The sequence below is a fragment of the Zalophus californianus genome, chromosome 3, assembly GCF_009762305.2.
Source record: "Zalophus californianus isolate mZalCal1 chromosome 3, mZalCal1.pri.v2, whole genome shotgun sequence".
Lineage (NCBI taxonomy): Eukaryota > Metazoa > Chordata > Mammalia > Carnivora > Otariidae > Zalophus > Zalophus californianus.
In genome coordinates, this window is record NC_045597.1 from 80,031,092 (window position 1) to 80,052,730 (window position 21,639).

Here is a 21,639-nt window from a genome sequence, read left to right on the forward strand (position 1 = left end):
CCCTTTGCTCGCCCTCGCCCCCCGCCCTTCGTCGGCCTTGTGCTTTCTGTGGAGACAGACGGGAGGCCCGCGGGAGCCCGGTGGCGGGAAAGAGCCCTTGCTCCACATCCGGAGCAGGAGGGCGCTCCCGTGGGTGGGGCGCGGGATGCAGGTGCGGGTGGGAAAGACGGATGGTTGCAGGGTGACGGGTGCAGGTGCTAGTGGGAATGCGGATACGGTTGCGGGGTGATGGGGTGCAGGTGTGGTGCAGGTGCAGGCTGGCGGGAGGTGATGGGGACTGCGGGTGCGAGGCGGGAAGCGGCTGCAGGTGGGTGTGCAGGATGGGGAACGAGGGGCAGGGTGCGCGTGCGGGACGAGAACGCGGGGCACCGTCCGGCGGCGGGGCGGGGGCCTTGCTCAGCGCCCTGGCACCGCCCCCGCGCGGCCCCCAGGCAGAGGTGGAGGCGGCGGGGGCGTGGCGCGGCGGCCCGAGCTGCGGCTTGGGGGCGCCGAGCGCGGGGCGCATTGGGGCCGCGGGGATGGCCGCCGGGGCGGGGAGGCCGGGCCCTTGCGCGGGGCGCACGCGTTAAGTTGCACCGCACGTGTAAGAGAAATTCTCCTTTTCAGAGCGGCCGGGAGCCCTGCTCGAGAAGGAGCGCACCCGGGTCGCCGCCGCGGCAGAGCGGGGTAAGCGCAGGGCCGGGCGCCCCGGAGGCCCAGGCGCCTGCGGCCGGGGGCAGCCCCGGGGCGGAAGGACGGGCGGGACACCGGCGCCTCCGACCTCCCCAGACGGGCTCGGGCGGGCCGGGGCGGAGCGAGCCGCAGCCCGAGCGCCGCTGCCGGTTTGAGGCTCCCGGCCTCTTAGAATTGTTTCGGGAATCTTGGGGGAGTGGTGGGAGCGGCAGGGCTAGAGAGCGGGGCTCAGGAAACTTTCTGGAAAACTTTGGGAATAATTGACGTTCCTTTGCTCCTGGAGATCTCTGCAGAGCGCCAGTTCTCAGCTGCGTAATGGCTTTCCTTGGTGGATGGTGGAAGGCTGGGTTGAAAATGTTTCCTTGACGGTGTTTTCCCCCTTGAGTGGGGAAGCTGGAATGGCTCTAGAACTGCAGATCTGAGGGATCTTAAGGACTGTTTAAATACTTGAATATTCTCAACAGATACCACAGCCGCAAGGACTGGAGTTCAACTGCTGGCGTTTAGCATCGCCACGCTTTCTCCAGAGTTGTGTTGGTGTCTTTTAGGAACGATGTTGGCTCGCCTACTTAAGAAACTTTTTGAATTTTTTTTTCTTTTTCTTTTCTTTCTTCCTTCCTTCCTTCCTTTCTTTCTTTCTTTCTTTTAGAAACGTTTTAGTTATAAGTACCACGATCTAATTTCTTGACCCATATGCTTGTTATGGCGTGTTTGAGTATAAAGAATTTACAGAAGAGTGGAAAAACACTTATCTGCATTCTACAGTAATCCCTTCTTTTAGGGGCTGTTCTCACAGTGAATTGCAGCGACGCGGGTGTATTTGCCTTGCAGTCTACACTCTAGTGAGCAGAATTCATCCCAGTTTGCAGAGCTCTCGGTTCATGAATATTTGTGACTGGGACTTTAGGGACAAGTGGAGTTCTCCAGTTTTTACTTTACCAAGATAACGCCAAATATGTCACTTAAAGATGGTTACATACAAACAGCTGAGGCGTGAATTATGCTTTGGTTTATATTACTCAAGAATTCAAATTAGTGATTTATGATATGTGCATCACTTCACTGACAGTCCATCAATGTCCTGTGAAACGTATTGCAAAACAAACAGTAAAAGATTAAAGAGGAAAAGGGGGGACTTATTTTCCAAGGGTCAGTGTGTTCAAAGTAAACAACAGCTAATTTGGCACATATTCCACTGGCTCAGCAGTTTGATCCATGTTGAGATAAGCATCTCACAAGGGCAATGCACGTGTTACTGTAGTGTAAAGTAATTCACAAAAACTTTACTACTATAACAAACTAAACAGTGCTATTTAGGTTAACCAGCTGATATTAACAGGCTTAAAGCCCTCAGGATAGTGAAATGTGGTTAACAAAATGTCACTGTTTGCAAATAAGAAAAAGAATTTTGACACAATTTCTTTGAATGTTACTTACATTTTAAGTTGTGTTCCTTTTCTTAACAAAATAACTTTCACACTACACATTTGAACCTTAAAAGTAATTGTGTGTATGTATCACAGCCATTTTATAAAGCCTCATGTATGTAAAGAATTTAAACTATAATTAGTCTTCAGATGTTACCATCACTTGAACATGCACCTAACACAGAATAAATAGGATATATGTATTTTTAGGATTTTACCTCAGTATCACACATAATTATACGAGTAAACACATAGTTTTTGTACTGTACTAAAATACCAGAACATTCTAGACAGTGGAAAGGCCTTTGAGAAGTATTTCACCCTGTACAGATAGCATGATTACCAGGATCTCTGTATTAAGAAACAGCCAAACTCATGATTAACATACAGTGTCCTTCTCTCTTCTGCTCCACTGTGTTGTGGCCATTACCAATACTATGTAACCCTTGTCATACTATATTTTGATTCTTTTTTTTTTTACAAGTCTGCCTCACCCATAGATTGTGAATAAAACTCCTGAGAGGAAGAACCATCTCTTTTTTTATTATTACTATTTTTTATTATTGTTATGTTAATCACCATACATTACATCATTAGTTTTTGATGTAGTGTTCCATGATTCATTGTTTGTGTATAACACCCAGTGCTCTATGCAGAACGTGCCCTCTTTAATACCCATCACCAGGCTAACCCATCCCCCCACCCCCCTCCTCTCTAGAACCCTCAGTTTGTTTTTCAGAGTCCATAGTCTCTCATGAAGAACCATCTCTTAATTAGTAGCACAGTGCCACACACATGATAGGTGTTTGATAAGTGTTTACTAAATTGAAGTGGGAAAAAAATCCAATACATGTGATCATTAACAGCATACATGTGTCTCTAAAAAACAATGTTTTTACCATTTCAATATAATGCATAAAGGGAATAAAATAGTGATAAATTTTAATCTTTTCATTCTTATAGTGGTGGGAAATTCTTCATCATGATAACTAGGTTAGTACTCTATTGCTTTTTTAAAATCTCTGGTCTTCAAAAGTATGACTTCATAATGGTTGATGTGAACAGTTTCTGCCCTCTTACATTTTCTTTAATTTGGAGAATAAGTGGCTTGCTTTAAATTTACTGTTGACAAACTAATGATACTAAACGTAAAAATCACCTAATTTTTTTTGTTCAGACCACCTTATTATCTCCATGAATTAATGCTCATTTTATTCGTGAAACTCCATTTCGTATTACCCTTACAATGAATCTTTTAGTCTAGAACATAGAAGAGATTTCTATGTTGTATGCTAATAAAAGTGGGTTTGAATAAGAAAAGTGAAATTATATTTATTTTTTTTAATATTTTATTTATTTATTTGACAGGGAGAGATAGCGAGAGCAGGAACACAAGCAGGGGGAGCGGGAGAGGGAGAAGCAGGCTTCCCGTTGAGCAGGGAGCCGGATGCGCGGCTCGATCCCAGGACCCTGGGACCATGACCTGAGCCGAAGGCAGACGCTCAATGACTGAGCCACGCAGGCGCTGCTGAAATTATATTTATACTATAGAAATTATTATTTCAAAAATAGAAACCATTTTGACAGATGTAATTTGTGTCAGTAATATAAATGGAAAAATAAAATATACGTAATATAAATGGAAAAATAAAATATAATATATAAATATAAAAATATATGAGGTTTTGTTCACTAAAACAAGAGTAAAGATAATATGTGAATTTGCCTTAAAATGACAATGTCAATTTATATGATGGAGTAACAGGACTGTTCTTAGCATGTCAATAATATTTAACAATATTAGCCACTTTGGAATGGAAGAAAAAGAGCAAAAGCTTAAAATGTACTCTAACCCATGTTTCTAAACACGTTTTAAAGTGTGGTAGAGCAATATGACTAAAGAGGTAGCTCTTCTAATCAACAATCGGCCTAGTGCATAGTGCACGCGGAAGGGGAAGGTACGCTGGCCTGAGAGGAAGAAGGCAGGACTATTCGTGCCGGCTTCAGCACGGCGGGCTGTGTAGCCTTTCGCGAATCACAGTACCATCTCGGGACCTCCGGATCCCCATGGCCCCATGGCCCCATCTGTAAACTAGACCACTTCTGAGGTTCTTTTAGCTCTAAAATGCTGTGATTCCATACTTCCTCCATGGATGAGCAAGATTCCTGAAGGATGTAATTTGGATTTATAGAGGGAAATTACCTTTTAACTGACCAGACTGTATGAAATCAGTGCTTGGCATACTATTCCCACTGCCTGGTCTGTGGTTTAGATGTGCTAAAGCTCCCCTATAATTTTCTTTATTGTTATTTACCCTTGCTTCAAGCCACCCTTCAGGAAGTATTGGCAAATTGAATTTTACTTCAAGGGTATTGACTTTGTTCTTTATTATTCAATTATTAAAAGTTTGAGAACTAATGTTGAAATACATGAAAATCATTGCTAAATTACACTAAAATATGTAAAATGTTTAAATAAGTGAAAACTTCAAGTGGTATTCTTAGGTCTTTCACAGAAGTTATTTTTAAAACTTTTAATGCCATTTAATAATTGGCAGGAGAAACTGGAGGACTCCACAGGGTAATAGAACAGGGAACACAGTTGGAGGGTTTAAAAAGGAAGCCCAGTATGGCATGAATAGTATTGGAAGACAGTCATGTTTCTAATTATGTTCCAGACTATTTACATTTTTCTGTCAATTGAACTGAAGCTCAACCAGCTGTTAATTGTCTAGCTTAATATTAGAACTCTAATTGTGGAAATGGTGACTTAATACTGATTTCTGGTAGGAATATTTATTTTATTCAAGTATTTCAAGAAGAAACACTGTGGATAAAAAGCTAAGGGTATTTTTAATTTTGTCATTCTTAAATATAAAAATTGAAGACATTTGTTTTCAAACTAATACAGTTGTTTAAGTTGCTTCCAAATTCCAATTAACTCTCACTCAGCTTTTCAGTTACAGAATGTCAAAAACAAAAGAAAAACTGAGTTTTTCCCTTTGACTAAGGATGAAAAGTGTTAATGACAGTTACCTTAGCCAAGTAAAGACTTAAAGAGTACATGACTTTTCAGGTATTTATAAACAATTTAAAATCCCACCCCCCAAAGAACAATTAAAATTCCCACATAAAAGAGAAAATAGAGGGATAATAATAATAACACATGGATGGCAGGTGTTTTCTATCCATTCTTATTTAATAAGTAAAATAAGTAGAATAAAAGTATAATTTAAGGTGCACCTGGCTGGCTCAGTCAGTGGAATGTGCAACTCTTGATCTTGGGGGTGTAAGTTTGGGCCCCATGTTGGGTATAGAGATTACTTGAAAAATAAAATCTAAAAAAAAAAAAAAAGTATAATTTAAAACAATTTCATGTTTCTGGAGATTTGTTCTCTGACAATAAAAATATGCAGTGCTTTAAAATTTTTGATTAAGAAGTTAGAAAATTAGTGTTTTATGATTTCATTAAATCAGTTGGTCTGTATGAGAGACATCACCCTGTATGAGTTATGTCTTCTGCCAGAGCACGAGATTACTGAAAAGTTAAGTAATAGAAACCATGTACTTTTCCATTTAAAATAAGGAATCCCCTGGAACTGTACAATAATAAACAATTTTACACTAAGATAAAGAATACCCTTAAATTATATATGTATATTTTATAATAATACTAGCAAATACTAAAATCACATTGTCTATTTAAAAGATCCATGGGTGGGGGGTGGGCACCTGGGTGGCTCAGTCAGTTAAGTGCCTTTGGCTCAGGTCATAATCCCAAGGTCCTGGGTTCGAGCCCCACATTGGGCTCCTTGCTCAATAGGGAGCTTGCTTCTCCCTTTCCCTCTGCCCCTCCCCCTAGCTTGTGTCTTCTCTCGATATCGCTCTCCCTCTCAAATAAATAAAATCCTAAAAAAATAAAATAAAAGATCTATAGGGATTTTTTGTAGATATATTCTGTATACTATAAATGTAGCATATGTGATAAGACATTGGAAAAAATAATAAACTCTCATTCTTTTTCAAGCATATCAAAATTGGTTCTTTAGCTAAAGAAAAAGCAACAAGACTAATATTTTAAAAACCTCAGATAAACAATATTTGGAACCAAACAAAGGAATCTAAGTACGAATACCATAGAGTTTCAAAATCATAAGAAAATACCATGAATAATTTTCTGCCAATAAATTTGAAACTTAGAAATGGAAAAATTTCTAAAAGATATGAACTATCAAAATTCACTTAAGAAATAGCAACCAAACTTATGCAGATAACAGTTACTGAAATTGAATTTTTTTTTAAGATTTTATTTATTTGAGAGAGAGAGAGAGCACACAAGAGGGGGAAGAGTCAGAGGGAGAAGTAGACTCCCCGCTGAGCAGGGAGCCCGATGCGAGGCTCGATCCCGGTACTCCGGGATCATGACCTGAGCCGAAGGCAGTCGCTTAACTAACTGAGCCACCCAGGCACCCAATGAATTTAAATTTGTAATTTAGGCTTCCCCTGGCCCCCTCAAAAAGACATTAATCCCAAACACTTTTATAGGAAATTCTTATACAAGCTTATTCAGAGAATTTTTAATTTTTCAGGCTAAAATAGCTTTCTTACCAAAATCCAATGGTAGTACAAAAATTGAGACCAATCTTAGGTATGAACAAATAATCCAAAATAAAGTAGTGGCAAATTGAATGTGATAGCATATTAAAAATAAAATCATGACCAGTAGGGTGCTTCACCATCTAAAAATCACAATAACAGGAAAAAAGTATTTTACTAAATCCAATACTCATTCATGACTTAGAAAACAAAAACCAACAAACCATTAACAAAGATTGGAAGAAAACTTCCTTAGCCTGATAAAAGTTGAAACATCATGCTCAATGATAAAACTTGAGAAGCATTCATGTTAAAGACAAAAATGAGAAAAGATATCACCATCTCTACATTGTGCTAGGAGTCTTGACTAGTACAAGAAGACAAGAAAAAGAAATAACAGGAATTAGAACTAGGGGAGGAAGAAACAAATCTGTCCTTAATAGCAGAGGATATGATAATGTGTTACTTGGAAAATCCAAAGGAATCTCCTACCTATTTGAACTAGTAAGGCTTTCTAACAGGTGGCTGGATACAAGATCAATATATAAAAACAATGTTCCTAGAAAATAAACAAAACAAACAAACAAACAAAAAACAGTGTTCCTAAGTACCAGTAATAACCAATCAAAAGTTATATGAAAAAAAAACTATTTGTAACAAAAAATTAGAACAAGTATAAATGGAATATATCTAACAAAAGATGTGTAAATCCTTTAGGAACATTATCCTAAAGCACTATTGAAAGGCATGAAGAAGGTCAACATCAATGGATCAATTATGCTTATTGGTGGGGAAACTAGATTGTAAAGAGCTAAATTTGCTTCATCTATAAATTTTGTGCAATTCCAGTCAAAATCAAGTCTCAGATTTTTGTGGAACTTGACAAGCTCTACCTAAATTTCATATGGAAAAAATGAAAGGCCAAAAATTGCCTAGACAAATATGAAGAACAAAGTTGGGGAACTTGTCCTACCAGATATCAAGTATATCTAGAACTGTTGCCATTAGGTGTCCTTCTGGTTGGTGTGATCAGTCATCTTCTGGAGATGGAAAACAATGCCACATGTTACTTAATCTGAAACTACAGAGGTTTGGTTTTTTTCCTCTTTTATGCTTGTCTATGTGGTTGAACTTTTCCCAGTGCTGTGGTAGTGCATTTGTAAGTGGCATTGAGCCAGCTTTTAAAAGCCTAGTTCCCATCTTGTTCTTTAGTCTTAGAAGCTCAGACAAAGCTAAATATTGGAGTTGATGCTATAGAGTAAAAGAAGAAAGGGTCTTTTGTTATTTTGGTGAATTTATTCTGAATTCTGGTTCCTTTTTAAAGAGTCAGACCAGAATTATGGAAAAAGTGTGGTAAGTACATAATACCATGGGCTAGGTCCCATGGCATCTGGAAATTACTATCTTAAATGTGAACGCTTGAAATAGGCAGGTAAGGTGTAAAAGAAGCTAATGGAAAACAGTCTTTCCACCTGCTAAAAAGATAACTAGATAAGCCATTTTTTCAATGTATCATATTTGTGACTAGCTCAGCCTACCACGTTCTTTTAAATGTGTGCCAAGTCTGGGATGGCAAAAATTAGCGTTTGGGCTACCATTGCCTCATACCAAACCCTAGCAGACATTACTAATGGAACATAGAACTTTCTGGCTAAGCCTGTATGTGACTCTCAAAATCCTACTCAACAATGTTCCAGGCAATCACAGACAGTTAACACAAAATTAATTTGCCTAGCCATACTCCATGTTATATTACCTCTGATTTATAAACCAAGTAATAATGTTTTCAGTGTCAAAATATTGGTACGAAAGAGAATCAAGTAGAATACAAATGATATATTTTGGATGTTATTACATTCCAGAGTCTTAACTAAAATTTACATTTCCTAATAAGCAGCTCTTTGGTGAGTTTCTCCTGTAGCCAACCTGCAGATGCTGGAGGACCCCAGGGCTTGGTCTTCAGCCTCCTTGTCCTTCCCCTGCCCCTAGATAATCTCAGTCCAGTCTCAGGGTTTGATGATGACTCACAGATGTTTATCTCTAGCCTTAACAGTTGGATATCTAATAGGTGTCTCAAACTTAACATTTTCAAAATAGAACTCATGATTCCTATGCCTTTCTGAAACCTGTACCTACTTTGGTTTCCCCATCTTGGTAAATGGCAGCTCCTTTCCTCCTGTTCAGGGCAGAAACCTTGGCCTCTCCTCAGCGCTACCCCAACCCTTGACCTGTCAGCACATCATGCTGGACCTACCTTCAGGGTCTGTGCAGACTCGGCCATTTGTCACCACTGTCACTTTTCTGGATTATACCACAGCGTCCTCACTGGACCCTCTGCTTTCACCCTTGCCCACTGCCCCCTCTACCCCATGCCTGTTCTCGACACAACAACCAGAGGGGATCTGTGAGGATGTAAGTCAGATTATGTCACTCTTTTGTTCCAACCCTCCAGTACATTCTCATCTCACTTGGAGTATAAGCCAAAGTTCTCCTCTCTGTCTGCTGTGATCTCTCCATCTCCCCACTTCCTCTTTGACCTGCTCGTCTGCCTGTCTGCTCCCGGCTGGCTTTGCTGCCCCCATTCTGTCCTCGCCATCCCGAGCACACCAGGTCTGCTCCCCGCCAGAAGCCTTGCTCTGCCTGGAATGCTTGTCCCTCGTATCTGAGGCCCAGCTCTTCACTCGGATGTCACCCTCTCAGGGAGGCCCCCAGTCCTCAGCAGCCCCTGTACTTCCCTCTGTGCTGCCCCCCAGCGCTCTGTCTGCCCACAGCACTCAGCACCTGGCATCTCTTACTTCTGTGCACGGTCTTTCCTGCTGGAGTGTATGTTGCACCAGGCAGCACTTCTCCGCTTTGCTCAGCGCTGAGCGCCTCGCACGTGGTAGCTTTCACTCAGCCCTCACTGAGTGGCCACGACTTGTACATAGATGTGAGGTCTGGCTGGGCAAGGAACTCGGGGAGCCCAGTCCCTTTCTCATCCTCTCAGTTCCCTGGTTATCAAACCTTTTTTCTTCTCAGGAGCCCAAGTCCTGCCCTCGCCTGAGAAGACGACCTCCTGCTTGACCTCACTGAGGAGAGTCTTGTCACCACTTTGGAGAGCATTCGTCCTACACCTGCCCTCGCAGCCGCTCTCCCGCCCTTTTGCCCCCCTCCTGGTGCTGGGCAGGCCGACCGTGCCTCTATCCCGTCCCCATGACTCCGCGGCTCTGAGGCCAAACCACCATAGCCCTCCCTATCTCGGAAATGCCTCCTTTGGGCCTTATTCCCCCACTTTTTACCCATTTTGTGTCTCTCCTTCCTTTAAGTTCTAGACTTACTGAACAAAGGCTCTTTGTACCGTGTCTCCATTTCTCTCCCACATTCTGCCTCTTTAACCACTGGCCTGGACTTTTGTTTCCGTCCGAGTGCTCCCACTGGACTGGGCATTTAAAGACCATCAGGGCCTTCCCTGTGAGATCAAAGGGCCTTTTCTTTATGTCCATCCCTCTTGAACACGCTGAAGAATGTTGACACTGTTAGTCACCTCTTTCTTCAAAGTCTTCCTTTGGCTTCCTCACTTCTGTGTCACCCTAGTTCTCCCGTCTTGTTGACTGCCCTCCGAGAATGTGCCTTCTGGTGTGAACAGTATTCCCATCAGGTGAGGCTCCGCGGCTTCTCGGACATCCCCAAGTACAATGTAAAATTTCAATCTTAGTAGCTCAGGCAAAGCTAAATGTTGGGGTCAGTTCTATAAAGGAGAAAGGGTCTTCTCTTTTGATATTATTTGATATTTTGATAACGAAATAAACACAGCCCAAACAATGTGAACCTGCCTGGCAGAGCTCATCTGGGCCCTACCAAGGAAGGTCCCTTCCCCCCACGCTGGCTAGGGCTTGCTGCCGTCTGTCATTGCTTAGTCGTAGGCTCTTACCCACTTGGTCAGTTCGGCCACCACTGAAGCACCGACCGCCCACAGTGCGGGCTGTGAGTCCTTTCCTGCCCTGCTCTTCATCTGTTTCGCTGGATTTTCCATGAAGTCCGTCCTTTGTGCTTTGCTCTATCGTCTCCACTAGGGAGAGGTGGAGCTACGCTGCCGACCCTCTGCCCAACCTTTTCTAATTCCGTGTCTCCAGCTTCCTCCTGGACACTTTCACTCATATCTTCCACCGCTACTTTTGATCCAGACAGTCACAAAACCAGAGTCCTCATCTTTTTTCCAATCCCAAATGAGCTCGCCTCCCCAATGTTTTTCTCTTCAAATGGCCCCCTGATTTTCCCACTCAGGCTCAGAAATATGAAGTTTGTCTTTAATTCATGCCTCTCGCTTTCATTCTCTGACTAGGCAGACTGTCCATTCTGCTTTATTTTTGTCTCCAGACTGTGTCTCCTTTCTGTCCTTCCTTTTTCCATTTGCCCCTGCTGTCATCCAGCCTGGGCCTTCAGCACTCACTCGGAGATTACCACTCTTCCTGAGTCCCTGTTAGAGGGGCCCCTGCTTTTCTGAACAGCACTTTCAGCATATCTCCCTGCTCTCTAAGTGGTTCAGTGGCCCTCGATGTCCTTTCATTCATTTGTCCCACCAGTGTTTACTGAGCGCCTATTATGTTCAGAGTGCAGCCTGTCTAGCTCTTCTGGGCAGAAGCACCCATTTAAACTCACTGCTCTAACACAGAGCCCCTATTTGAGCCACACCGGGTCACACTGCCACGGGAATGCCATTCTGGCCCGTCCCTCTTCCCCTATCCAAAGCCACCTCTCCCGAACCCAGCTCAAATGCCACCCTGCCCTGGCTAGATGTCCCTGGCTCCATGTTCTGATATTATTATCCTTTTTCTCTGGAATCCCTCTGCACCCACATAGCTCCCCATTTTCCTGAATTTTCCCATCTCCACAAATAGATTTCAAGATAGAGACCATGTTTTTACTTCCACTGTATTCAACAGAAGGTGCGGCCCAGAGTTGAGCACAAGATTGTCACTGACTAAATAGCCATTGGTGGATCTGAAGGGACACTCAACATATCCTGAAGGCCAAGCAGAAACTGTAGAACTTTGAAAGGGAAAGTGTAACTGTCAGAGGAACATGGAAGCAGCCATGTAAACTATGCAACATAAGATCTTGTTCGGCAGTAATGTCAGAATCAAAGTTTTCATTGAGATCAAAGTAAAAACCAGTTAAATGCCATCTCGTGGAGATCATTCATGTCGGCATCCAAGTACTAGAGAATCCCACTGCTGCCGCGGTAGATGAGTTATCTAAAAAGTGCGCATATGGTAGCTGTGGTGCTCTATAATTAGATCGCATGCACCTTACAAAGGTAAGCACTCACAGTGTGAGAGCTTTCAGGAGCTGCTCTAGTTTTGTCCTGAAATGGCCCCGTACGTTGACGATAGGAATAAGCCCATTTTCCTCTTTCAAGCAGAAAGATATTTCATTCAGTCACTGTGTTTGTCTCACTTGATGTTAGCCCACAGTGGATCACGGGGTCCCCGGGTGGTCCATGGTTTGTACTTAGCCAGCAGAGCTTTGCTGTTCTGCGTGTGCTTCACTCCTCTGCTGTCATTTTCTCACTGAATTGGCCTTAGGGATATGATTAAAAAGTGATATTGATAAAACACCTTAAGACCGTCTGCATGGTATCTGGAGCAGACTCTGATGGCTATGAAGAGAGGTGGATGTCGCTTCTACTTTAGAGGCTCCCATTTTGAGCTGACCTTGACCCATACTGCCAGCCCTCCCATAGATATTCGGTCTTCTGGTTAATTGTTGTATTCATTCAGGCATGCATTTTCCAAAACAAAACCCAAACTGTGGGGCGCCTGGGTGGCTCAGTCGTTAAGCGTCTGCCTTCGGCTCGCCTTCGGCTCAGGTCATGATCCCAGGGTCCTGGGATCGAGTCCCACATTGGGCTCCCTGCTCAGCGGGAAGCCTGCTTCTCCCTCTCCCACTGCCTGCTGCTCCCCCTGCTTGTGCTCTCTCTCTTTCTATCAAATAAAAAAATAATTTTTTTTTAAAAAAAGACTCCTTTTTAGCACGCTATGCTGTACTCAACAAGGCTGGGAAGGTAGCAGGAAGAAGTATAAATTCCCCCACCCTCGTCTTTTCTTTGAGACTTCCAGAAATGCACATTGCCCAAATGTTCTGCCTGCAGACATCAAGGAGGAAAGGCTACACATGCAGACCCCAACCTCAAAACTAGAGTAAAGGAGAAAGTCCACAAGCAGCCAAGGTGGTTAAAGGTGGTTTTCTGTAGAAACTCAGAAGGCTGTGCTTGTCTGGGGAGAGCAAGGAGAGAGGATGCCGTTTGTAGTTTAGCAAGGTAGGAGGGGTGGGCGGGTGGGAGAAACCTCCTGGAACGTAAAGGGAGGAACGGCCATTAAGCCAGGGCCGTGATAAGCGGGAAGAGAAAACACAGGGCCCCCGTGTTAGCCTGAGTTGGCCACTCTTGAGGGGAGAGTGGAGGTAAGTGACAGGTCAATAGGCCAGTCCCTGGATTGGGGCCAAGTTTGAAGTTGAAGAACTAGCACGGCAGAGTCCCAGGGACCACAAGAAGTTTGGCATCAGCGGTGTTGGATCAGGGACTGATGGGTGATCCACACTATGCGAGGCTTTTGTCCTGTGCCCCAGAGGAAAATCTCCAGCAGACTGAAGGAAGGGGCTGGGGCTATGGGCAGAGATGCCATTAAAAACGCTGTGACGGTCTGGGGTTGAGGAGAAGCAGGATGTAAACTAGAAGGGTCCCCTGACCCCTGACATCCTTCACAGAAGAGTGGGTCGTTTCACGTTCAGTAATTAAGTTTCTGAATTAAAATATTTTACCTTCTAAGAACATGCCAAATAGAATAGCTGCCAGTCACATTATGGGACAAAGAGGCTGGTAGGATATGTGACTGGTAATATTTTTCTAAAGACCTCAAATGACCACAACCAAGGCTTGAAAGTTTATTCTAGGAGAGGGTTAACGTTTGTCTATTTCTTTAGATCACGGTGAGTAAAGTTTTGTTTTATTTGCCTTTGAACCCATTCATAAAAGTTAATATTTTTAAACATTTTAAAATTCAAAATGAGAAGAGTGTTCTTTAAGGCTGCTGGAACTTGTACATGCACTTCCAGCTTGGGCCGCTCTCCTTACCGAAGAATGACCGAAGAACAGAGTTCTTTTGGTTCTAGTTGGAAGCATCTGGCCTGTTTGAGCAGTAGCGACAGGGAGAACGCCTTGTAACCTTGGTCCCCTGCGTCTGAGGAACACTGCCACCTTCACAGAGGAGGCCTGCGGGCTCTCCCTCCGTCTAGGAAGCAGCTCACGGCACATGACGCAATGACCATCGTCCCATGTTACAGATGGGGACACAGGCTCCTGCCTGGGGACGTGCAGTGAGTTTACCATGATGGAATATTTGCCAAGTGAAAAAAGAAAGTAAGTCCTAGAAGTAGTAGGTTAATATGTGGCAGAAGTTATGCAGGAAAGTTACCATAACCTCGCAGGAACAGAAAGGTGGAGGTTAGGAGTGGACCCAAGCTGTGTACCCCGCAGCACCAGAGCTCCTGGGAGACTGTGCCCTGGAAGAGAACAGGATGGGGAGTTAGAAGCCAGGGGAGAGTTACATTCCCCTCAGGCAAGTCATTTCTCTTTGGAGCTCTAGTTTCCTCATCTCTGAAGCGAGGGCTTCACTCGCCCATGGGCATCTCCTTGGCGCCAGCGCTAGTTAGTGTAAGAGGAGCTCCGTGTTATGCCGGCGCTGCGGGCGTTTATCTAACCCTGCTCAGCGCGATGGTGGAGACACGCGTGCGCGCACACACACACACACCCCTGCACACGCACACTCGTGCTGTGGAGAGCTCCGCAGCGCCTCCCTCGTATGGAAGTGGGACTACAGCTCCCCCGGGGAAAGATTATTCCAGCGCCAAAGATTATTCCTGCCCCTCGGGGTGTTTGGACTGGACAGCTCGCCATAGGCTTCCTATTAACCAGCAATGTTCCCTTGCAGGTTAGCAATCTGAAGCAATGGGCGACTGGAGCTTTCTGGGGAGACTATTAGAGAACGCACAGGAGCACTCCACGGTCATTGGCAAGGTTTGGCTGACGGTCCTGTTCATCTTCAGGATCCTGGTGCTGGGCGCCGCAGCTGAGGAGGTGTGGGGGGACGAGCAGTCGGACTTCACGTGTAACACGCAGCAGCCCGGTTGCGAGAACGTCTGCTACGACAAAGCCTTCCCCATCTCCCACATCCGCTTCTGGGTGCTGCAGATCATCTTTGTGTCCACGCCCACCCTCATCTACCTGGGCCATGTGCTGCACATCGGGCGCATGGAAGAGAAGAAGAAAGAGCGGGAGGAAGAGCTGCTGAAGGGTGAGAGCCCGCACCACGGGCCGGCTGCGCGCTGCGGGCCGGGCGGCCACGGCCAGAAGGACAGGCCGCCGGTGCGGGATGACCGGGGCAAGATCCGAATCGCCGGGGCCCTGCTCCGGACCTACGTCTTCAACATCATCTTTAAGACGCTGTTTGAAGTGGGCTTCATCGCCGGGCAGTACTTTCTGTATGGCTTTGAGCTGAAGCCGCTGTACCGCTGTGACCGGTGGCCCTGCCCCAACACGGTGGACTGCTTCATCTCCAGGCCCACGGAGAAGACCATATTCATCATCTTCATGCTGGCCGTGGCCTGCGTGTCCCTCTTACTCAACATGCTGGAGATCTACCACCTGGGCTGGAAGAAGCTTAAACAAGGAATGACCAACCACTATCGCTCAGACTCCCCTGAATCCACGGTGGGGGCCACAAACCCCGGGGGTGTGAGCCCACTCCTCCTCCCCTCCCACTCTGCCCCGCCCACAGTTACCATCGGATTCCCGCCTTACTACACTCACTCTGCCTCTTCCCTGGGAAAGGCCACGGCCACGGGCTACCCCGGAGCCCCTCCACTAGCAACAGACTTCAACCTGGCAGCCCTGAACGAGGCACCGGGAAAGGACCACCCTGCCAAATTCTACAACGGCAACCACCACCTGCTAGTGACAGAACAGAACTGGGCCAACCAGGAGGCTGAGCAGCAGACTTCTGCGAGGAAGGCCTCCCCTCCAGCGTCGGCTTCTGCATCCCTGAGCCCTACAAGCAGTGCCCAGCAGCTCCCTGAGGACGGTGGCGCGGGAAGCAGCGCGCCCGGCCTGTCGCTGAATGGGCACGGCAGCAGCTTGGGAGAGAGCAAACTGGCAGTGACTCCCGACGACGGGGAGCAGGTAGCGACCACCGCGGTGGAGATGCACGCGCCTCCTTTGCTCCCGGCAGAGCCGGGCCGATCAAGCAAGGCCAGTAAGTCCAGCGGCGGCAGGGCCAGACCCAGTGACTTGGCCATCTAGCGGTGGTGTCTCCAGACAGCTTTATAATAACCTCTTTTCTAGCAACCAAAACCAAAGTGCAGTTCCAGTCTGCAGGTAGAGAAAGCCTGGAAGTGAGAGAGCACTGGAGTGGAGGAGGGGAAGATCAAGCAGAAGAGAGCAGGTTTCTGTGTGTCCATGCTTGCTGTTCTTAACACTGTGAGGTAGAGTGGGGAGAACGTCCACGCTTGCTGAGATGGGGAGGTAGGGGCAAAGTGGGTGCAGGGGCTGTTGACCTTTAAAGATATTCACAACAACCCAAGAGTCCAGCAACCTGGGCCACCTTTGCAGGTGTTGCTGCCCAGCCTTGGGCTCCTGCTGTCTCTGTGGGTGACTGTTCCGCTGTGGTAAAAGCAGGTGGTGTCTGCAGTCACTTCATTTCGGGGCAATTAGGCTTTCCATTCCTACGCTCTCCAGAGCCTCTGGGCAGCCCAGAAAGTCACAGACGCACTTAGCACTATCTCTGTTTGATACTTTTAACTTAGAGTTGAATTTCATTTGGGATATTTGCCAAACTGCACTAAAAAAAGATTTAGAGCAAGTCCATATAGTGTCATTTGAGTTTCTGAAATTGCCTGTGAAGCCCAGGATATCAAACTGTACGCTTCATGACAAGTGACAATGAGCAGCTACCCTCCAGAGGCGGATTCAGCGCAGGCGAGAGCCACAGAGGTTGCTGGTAAGAAAGCAGGTAGAAATGCAGCGACACTCGAGATAATTTTTAAACAGCTGAGGAAATTGAAATAAAAGTGTGGCAGGTATGCCTTAGGTATTTATTTTTTAAATGATATTTTGTGCTTTGATCTGAATTGTACAGGTATGCCTATTTCCCCCCACTTTCTTTCAGGAGAAATGAAAGAAAAATAGTACTATTAAAATGAATACTGACCAAGAGAATGCTAATTTGTCCCATTACATGCCGGTAAAGATTTGAACCTTCTTTTAAAGAAACTCTTCGACCTCATGAGTCAGCTAATTGCTATGCGAATGTACTATATAAAATAAAGGCAGGGGAAATTTAAGTGCATTTCAAATACTTGAAGTTGTGAAGTTTTTGAATGGAAGGTTAAAAGTTAACTACTCTTGCCAGAAAAATTATTTATACAGATGAATCGATGACCTACATTTTTTTTTTAACAGTACAAAATAAAACTCTTTGAGTTTCCTAACCATTCTTTGTGGGCAGCCTGTTTGCTTTCTAAAGTATAAATAAATAAAAGTATCTGGGTTTTACTTCCTGTGTAAGTTCATGTGCTGATTTCGGACGTGTGCCCCATCTGTCACCCACGCGGATTGCTGCACTGACAGGGAAGGCTCTTTCTCTGTGTGGGTGTGGCTGGAAGGTGGCAGAATTTTCTGTGCTGCACACCCTGCCGTCGTGTCTGAGTCGGTTTGTTTATAAACCGATGAACAGTGGTAATGCTGAGCCCGGTCCTTCTCACACTCCAACTTCCACTGAGTACTGTCAGCCCTTATTCAGCAAAACACCACACACTTGCCAATTTGATTCATTCCTCTGTGTGAATCAACACCAACTTCCTGATGATTTATCTGGGGCTACACTCCAAAACATACTTTGTGTTTTATATCATAAAGAGTGACCCACTAGCAACCTGATGAGAAGACTGGGATTCCCATTCTCAGATTAACGCGTACAGCTAGTTCATTAGAGCATTATGCTTTGTGGCAGAATGAACTGGGATAATCTCCTTGGCTTGAAAAATGCTAACTTCCCATAAATATCATTTCAGCCTTTCTCAAACAGATTTGAGCCTTACAGAAAATTATCTGAGTGACCATTTTCTCAATTCCCCCTAGGCTGGTGCATAACTTGTGCCACTGTACGATGCAGAGGAAAGAAGTTCATTCATCACCTACCGTGGATGCCTTAGGCTTCAGGAAGTAGGACCTAGTTCCCTGGGGTGAGAAGGGCCACCAGAAAATCCTAGTTGAAAAGCATTTTGATAAAAAAAAAAAAAGCTTTGGTAACAACTCGGTTAACAGACAGCCGAAGTGGATGTGAACACAGGTTCTTTAGGTTCTACCAGGATAAATGTTAGTAATAAGCTTCTGATCTACCCATGATTTGATTTTAAGTGGAGTTGGAGATGAGAGTGAGAACTATAATTATATTTAGTTTTTACATTTTAAAATTGGATTTTATTCACCATATGTTGATGAAGATGCCAGTATTGTGAATTGACCGTAGTCTAGTTGGCCCATTTAGTGCATGGGTAGGAGTGTGAAATTAGATTCACCTCCTTAGAAACCACTAATGCATAAAGAAGTAAAATTCTGTGATACAAAAGTGACTATAGTATTTTTTCAAGGTAGTGTTCTGATTTCAATTCATACAAAAAATGAAAGCAGGCATTCCATTTTGTTGCTATTTGAGGTATCCATGACCCTGAAGGCTAGGATCCTTCTCCCTCATGGGGATATGGGAATGTGAAAGGGTGCTCTCTATTTAGCCAGTCACTGTAAGCATTAATATGTGCAATAAAAGTAGAAATCACCTCTCCCTATGGTCAAGATTCCAGATATGTTTTTTCTCTAGCCTGTTAATTATTCAGAAATTTCACTGAAATTATATTTATCTTAATGGAAAATTTTTTAATTCCATAAATTTATTTTAAAACTCAAATGCTCTACCTAACATATTTATGCACCTTATCTTTTAATCTGCAGTATGCAAGACAATTACTTTCTTGCATCCGTATTTGCAGAAGCTCAGTCATCCTATTGGCACTACATAATCTATGATAGTTATAAAATGTCAAGCATTACTAATCCATCTCCAAATCCATTTATTAAAATTCTAAAACATTTCTTAATCATTCACTTTCTCCTTTTAAAACTTTCTTTCACTGAATTATTTTTTCCCATGAAATTAACAAAAAAAGATACCTAAGTTTCCAAAAGAAAATAGAAAGGGGAAAAGAGCAAGCCAGAATATTTCTGACCCATCCTGACTTTCCTTGATCATTAAATAAGTGGCTAGATCATAGATTTCTTATACAAGAACACCTGGAATTAGAATTATGAATACAAGTCAAACATCCTTTAAAAAAATTAAGTTCATGAGATCTAGGTCTCTTTTCAATATCGGCTTCTTTCCCCCCTATTAACACTCTTAATTCTTTAGTATTTTTGAAAAAAGTCCTTTTGCTGAATTTTTTTCTTTTGAACTTTTCCTTCTGGTATTTGTAACATTGATTTGTGGATCTCCACCAAATAAATTCTTATACAAAGTATTGCATAATTTCAAAAGAAAAATGTTTCTGTAAAGATCAATAGATTCCTGCCACTGCCCCACCCCCACCTCCATGGAGTTCAGGACATTCTCTAGATAACTTTTAAATACGGTCAAACACGAAGGCATTGTACATTAAAGTCCGAAAATGCATTTCTCATTCTAATTTTATATTATTACACTGCAAAGCTGAGGTTTATGCATTTTAAGATTTCTCATTGCCCAAAATATTTTTTTCTCTTTGCATTATAGAATGTCTTAGCAAGACTTTTTATGGTCAGCTAGGAATTTAAATAACACTAAGAGCAGTGAACTGTTTCTAGTATTATATTTGAAGATGTTTGGTATGTAAATGTAACTTAGATCATAATATTTATAAAACTCTTACTAAAACTTTATTTTTTGTTTACAAAAATTGTAAATTTTTGTAACTGAAAATAAGCATCTTATAACCTAAGTAGTAAAAAGTGGCCTTAAATATAAATCACCAGCTCTGTAGTTGATTGTTTTTATTGATAGAATCCTTCAGCAGGTTTTCAAAGTAAAAAATTTTCATCTAGATAGAATAAGGAGAAAAAACTTTCCTACAAAAGAAGCTTGAGAAATTTCTGCAATGGCTGTTCTGTTTTTTCACAGGTACTTAGGAACCTCAAGTAGCCTCTTCCAAGGGTTCCTGTAGCATTGTTACTAGCTTTTGCTATATGTTCTCCGGAAGAAATAATGTGCACGTTAACCTCGTGGGTCTCCTTAACTCCTCCTTCCTGCACGAACCTGCTAAGCTGTAATGGGGTTTCAAGAGCTGAGAGATCACTTTGCCTCGTGAAGCTGGAGTTTATCGTTCTCAGCGACCACTTTTCTGTATATAATTACAAGTAATTGTGTAGTTGTCATCTTTGCTTTTATGACATTTGGCAATACCTGCAATGTGTCCGACGCCAAGTCCTTTAATAGATATGCAATTCGCACTTTCGCTGTTCCCGCTTTACAAATCCACTTTGGGGATGATTTCCAGGGACGCGGTGTAACGAGACCGGCCTCGCTGCTTTGAAGGCTCTAAGGCAACGCAACATTCAAAATTCAACCCCACCAAACACGAATTGGTGAAAATTTCCCCCATTTCCTACCATAAGTGCCAAAGCCTGTTCTGATGCAGGTTTCGGAAAGAGGCTCGGCCCTCGGGTGCGGGGCCACAACGTGGCGGCCCCCGGAGAGGCGGCCCGACCCCCCAGCCCGCGACCAGGCGGCAGCGCCCGCGAGGAGAAGGGAGGGGAGGCGGCGACAGTACCCCGGGGACTCCCAAGAGGGCGACAAGCGGGGCGGGGCGAGCAGAGATGGGGTTGGGGCGGTCTGTGTCCCCAGGCCGGTGCCGGGTGGCCTTCCGCAGACGTGCAGCGCGGAGTGGCAGCCGCGGCATGACCAGCCCCGCGCCCGGCTGCTGGAGGCCCCGGAGACAGGAACGCGACACTGCAGGCCCAGCGCGGCCAGCACCGGGGCGCACAAGCCAGGGGGGTTCATCCGCCGCAATGGAAGCCGGGCCGATAGTCTGTCAGCGCTCCCGGAACGTGCGGACTTCCGTGATGCTTTATAAGGGACGTGTCCCTTAGCAGGCATCCTCTCGCTGGGGACACACAAACTTCCTGTAGGGTGCACTGTCCCACGTCCCAGGCCCGGCCGCCTCCAGGGTCACAGACAAGGGTCAGAACTCTGCACTGCTCCTTTGCAGCCATGTGATCTCAGGGAAGTTATTTAACCTCTGACTTTGTAGCTGGGTTTTCACAGCTGAAAAATGGAAATAAGTTTGCGAGGAACGAGCGAGAATGGACAGAACATACCTCGCCTAGTGCCTGACCCGTAGTAGCACTCAGTAGAGCCTCAGTGAAAATATATGAAAGTAATCCTGGCCAAAATCTTCTGAGAATGACACAGTTGTACTTTTTAACTTTATTTTTAAAACAAAACAGTTCTATACATACAATGGAATATTATTCAGCCCTAAAAAGGAAGGAAATCCTGTCACAGGCTACAACATGGATGAAACTTGAGGACATTATGCTAAGTGAATAAGCCAGTCACAGAAGGACAAATACTGGATGATTCCATTTATTTCGTCCCCCTAGAATAGACAGAATCATGGAGACAGAAGGTAGCATGATGGGGAGGTTAAAACGGGGAGTTGCACAGTTAGGGAAGATGACAAAGTTCTGGAGATGGATGGTAGCCATGCTGCACCAGCGGTTTGAATGTACTTAATACAACTGACTTAAAAATGGTTAATATGGTAAATTTTATGTAGTGTGTATTTTGTCATGATTAGAACTTTATATATATGTTTTTCAAAA

At 44.3% G+C, this 21,639-nt stretch overlaps 1 protein-coding gene across 2 annotated transcripts; it reads left to right on the forward strand.

The window, feature by feature from the left end:
• The first annotated feature begins 518 nt into the window (after window positions 1-518).
• On the forward strand, window positions 519-20,178 carry GJA3 (gap junction protein alpha 3). Of its 2 annotated transcripts, XR_003519204.1 has the most exons (3): window positions 519-666; window positions 14,663-16,726; window positions 19,937-20,178. XR_003519204.1 is itself a non-coding variant. In XM_027590136.1 (2 exons), the coding sequence occupies exon 2, from the start codon at window positions 14,680-14,682 to the stop codon at window positions 16,027-16,029; it is 1,350 nt and encodes a 449-aa protein (XP_027445937.1). In that variant the 5' UTR covers window positions 519-666; window positions 14,663-14,679; the 3' UTR covers window positions 16,030-17,269. The 2 variants fall into 2 exon arrangements, 1 of the variants encoding a protein (XP_027445937.1); XM_027590136.1 differs by lacking the exon at window positions 19,937-20,178 and having other exon boundaries at window positions 14,663-17,269.
• Window positions 20,179-21,639: the final 1,461 nt, after the last annotated feature.

Bases quoted from the DNA above. Each gene is read 5' to 3' on its own strand.
- GJA3 (XM_027590136.1), top strand. From the start codon at position 14,680: ATGGGCGACTGGAGCTTTCTGGGGAGACTATTAGAGAACGCACAGGAG.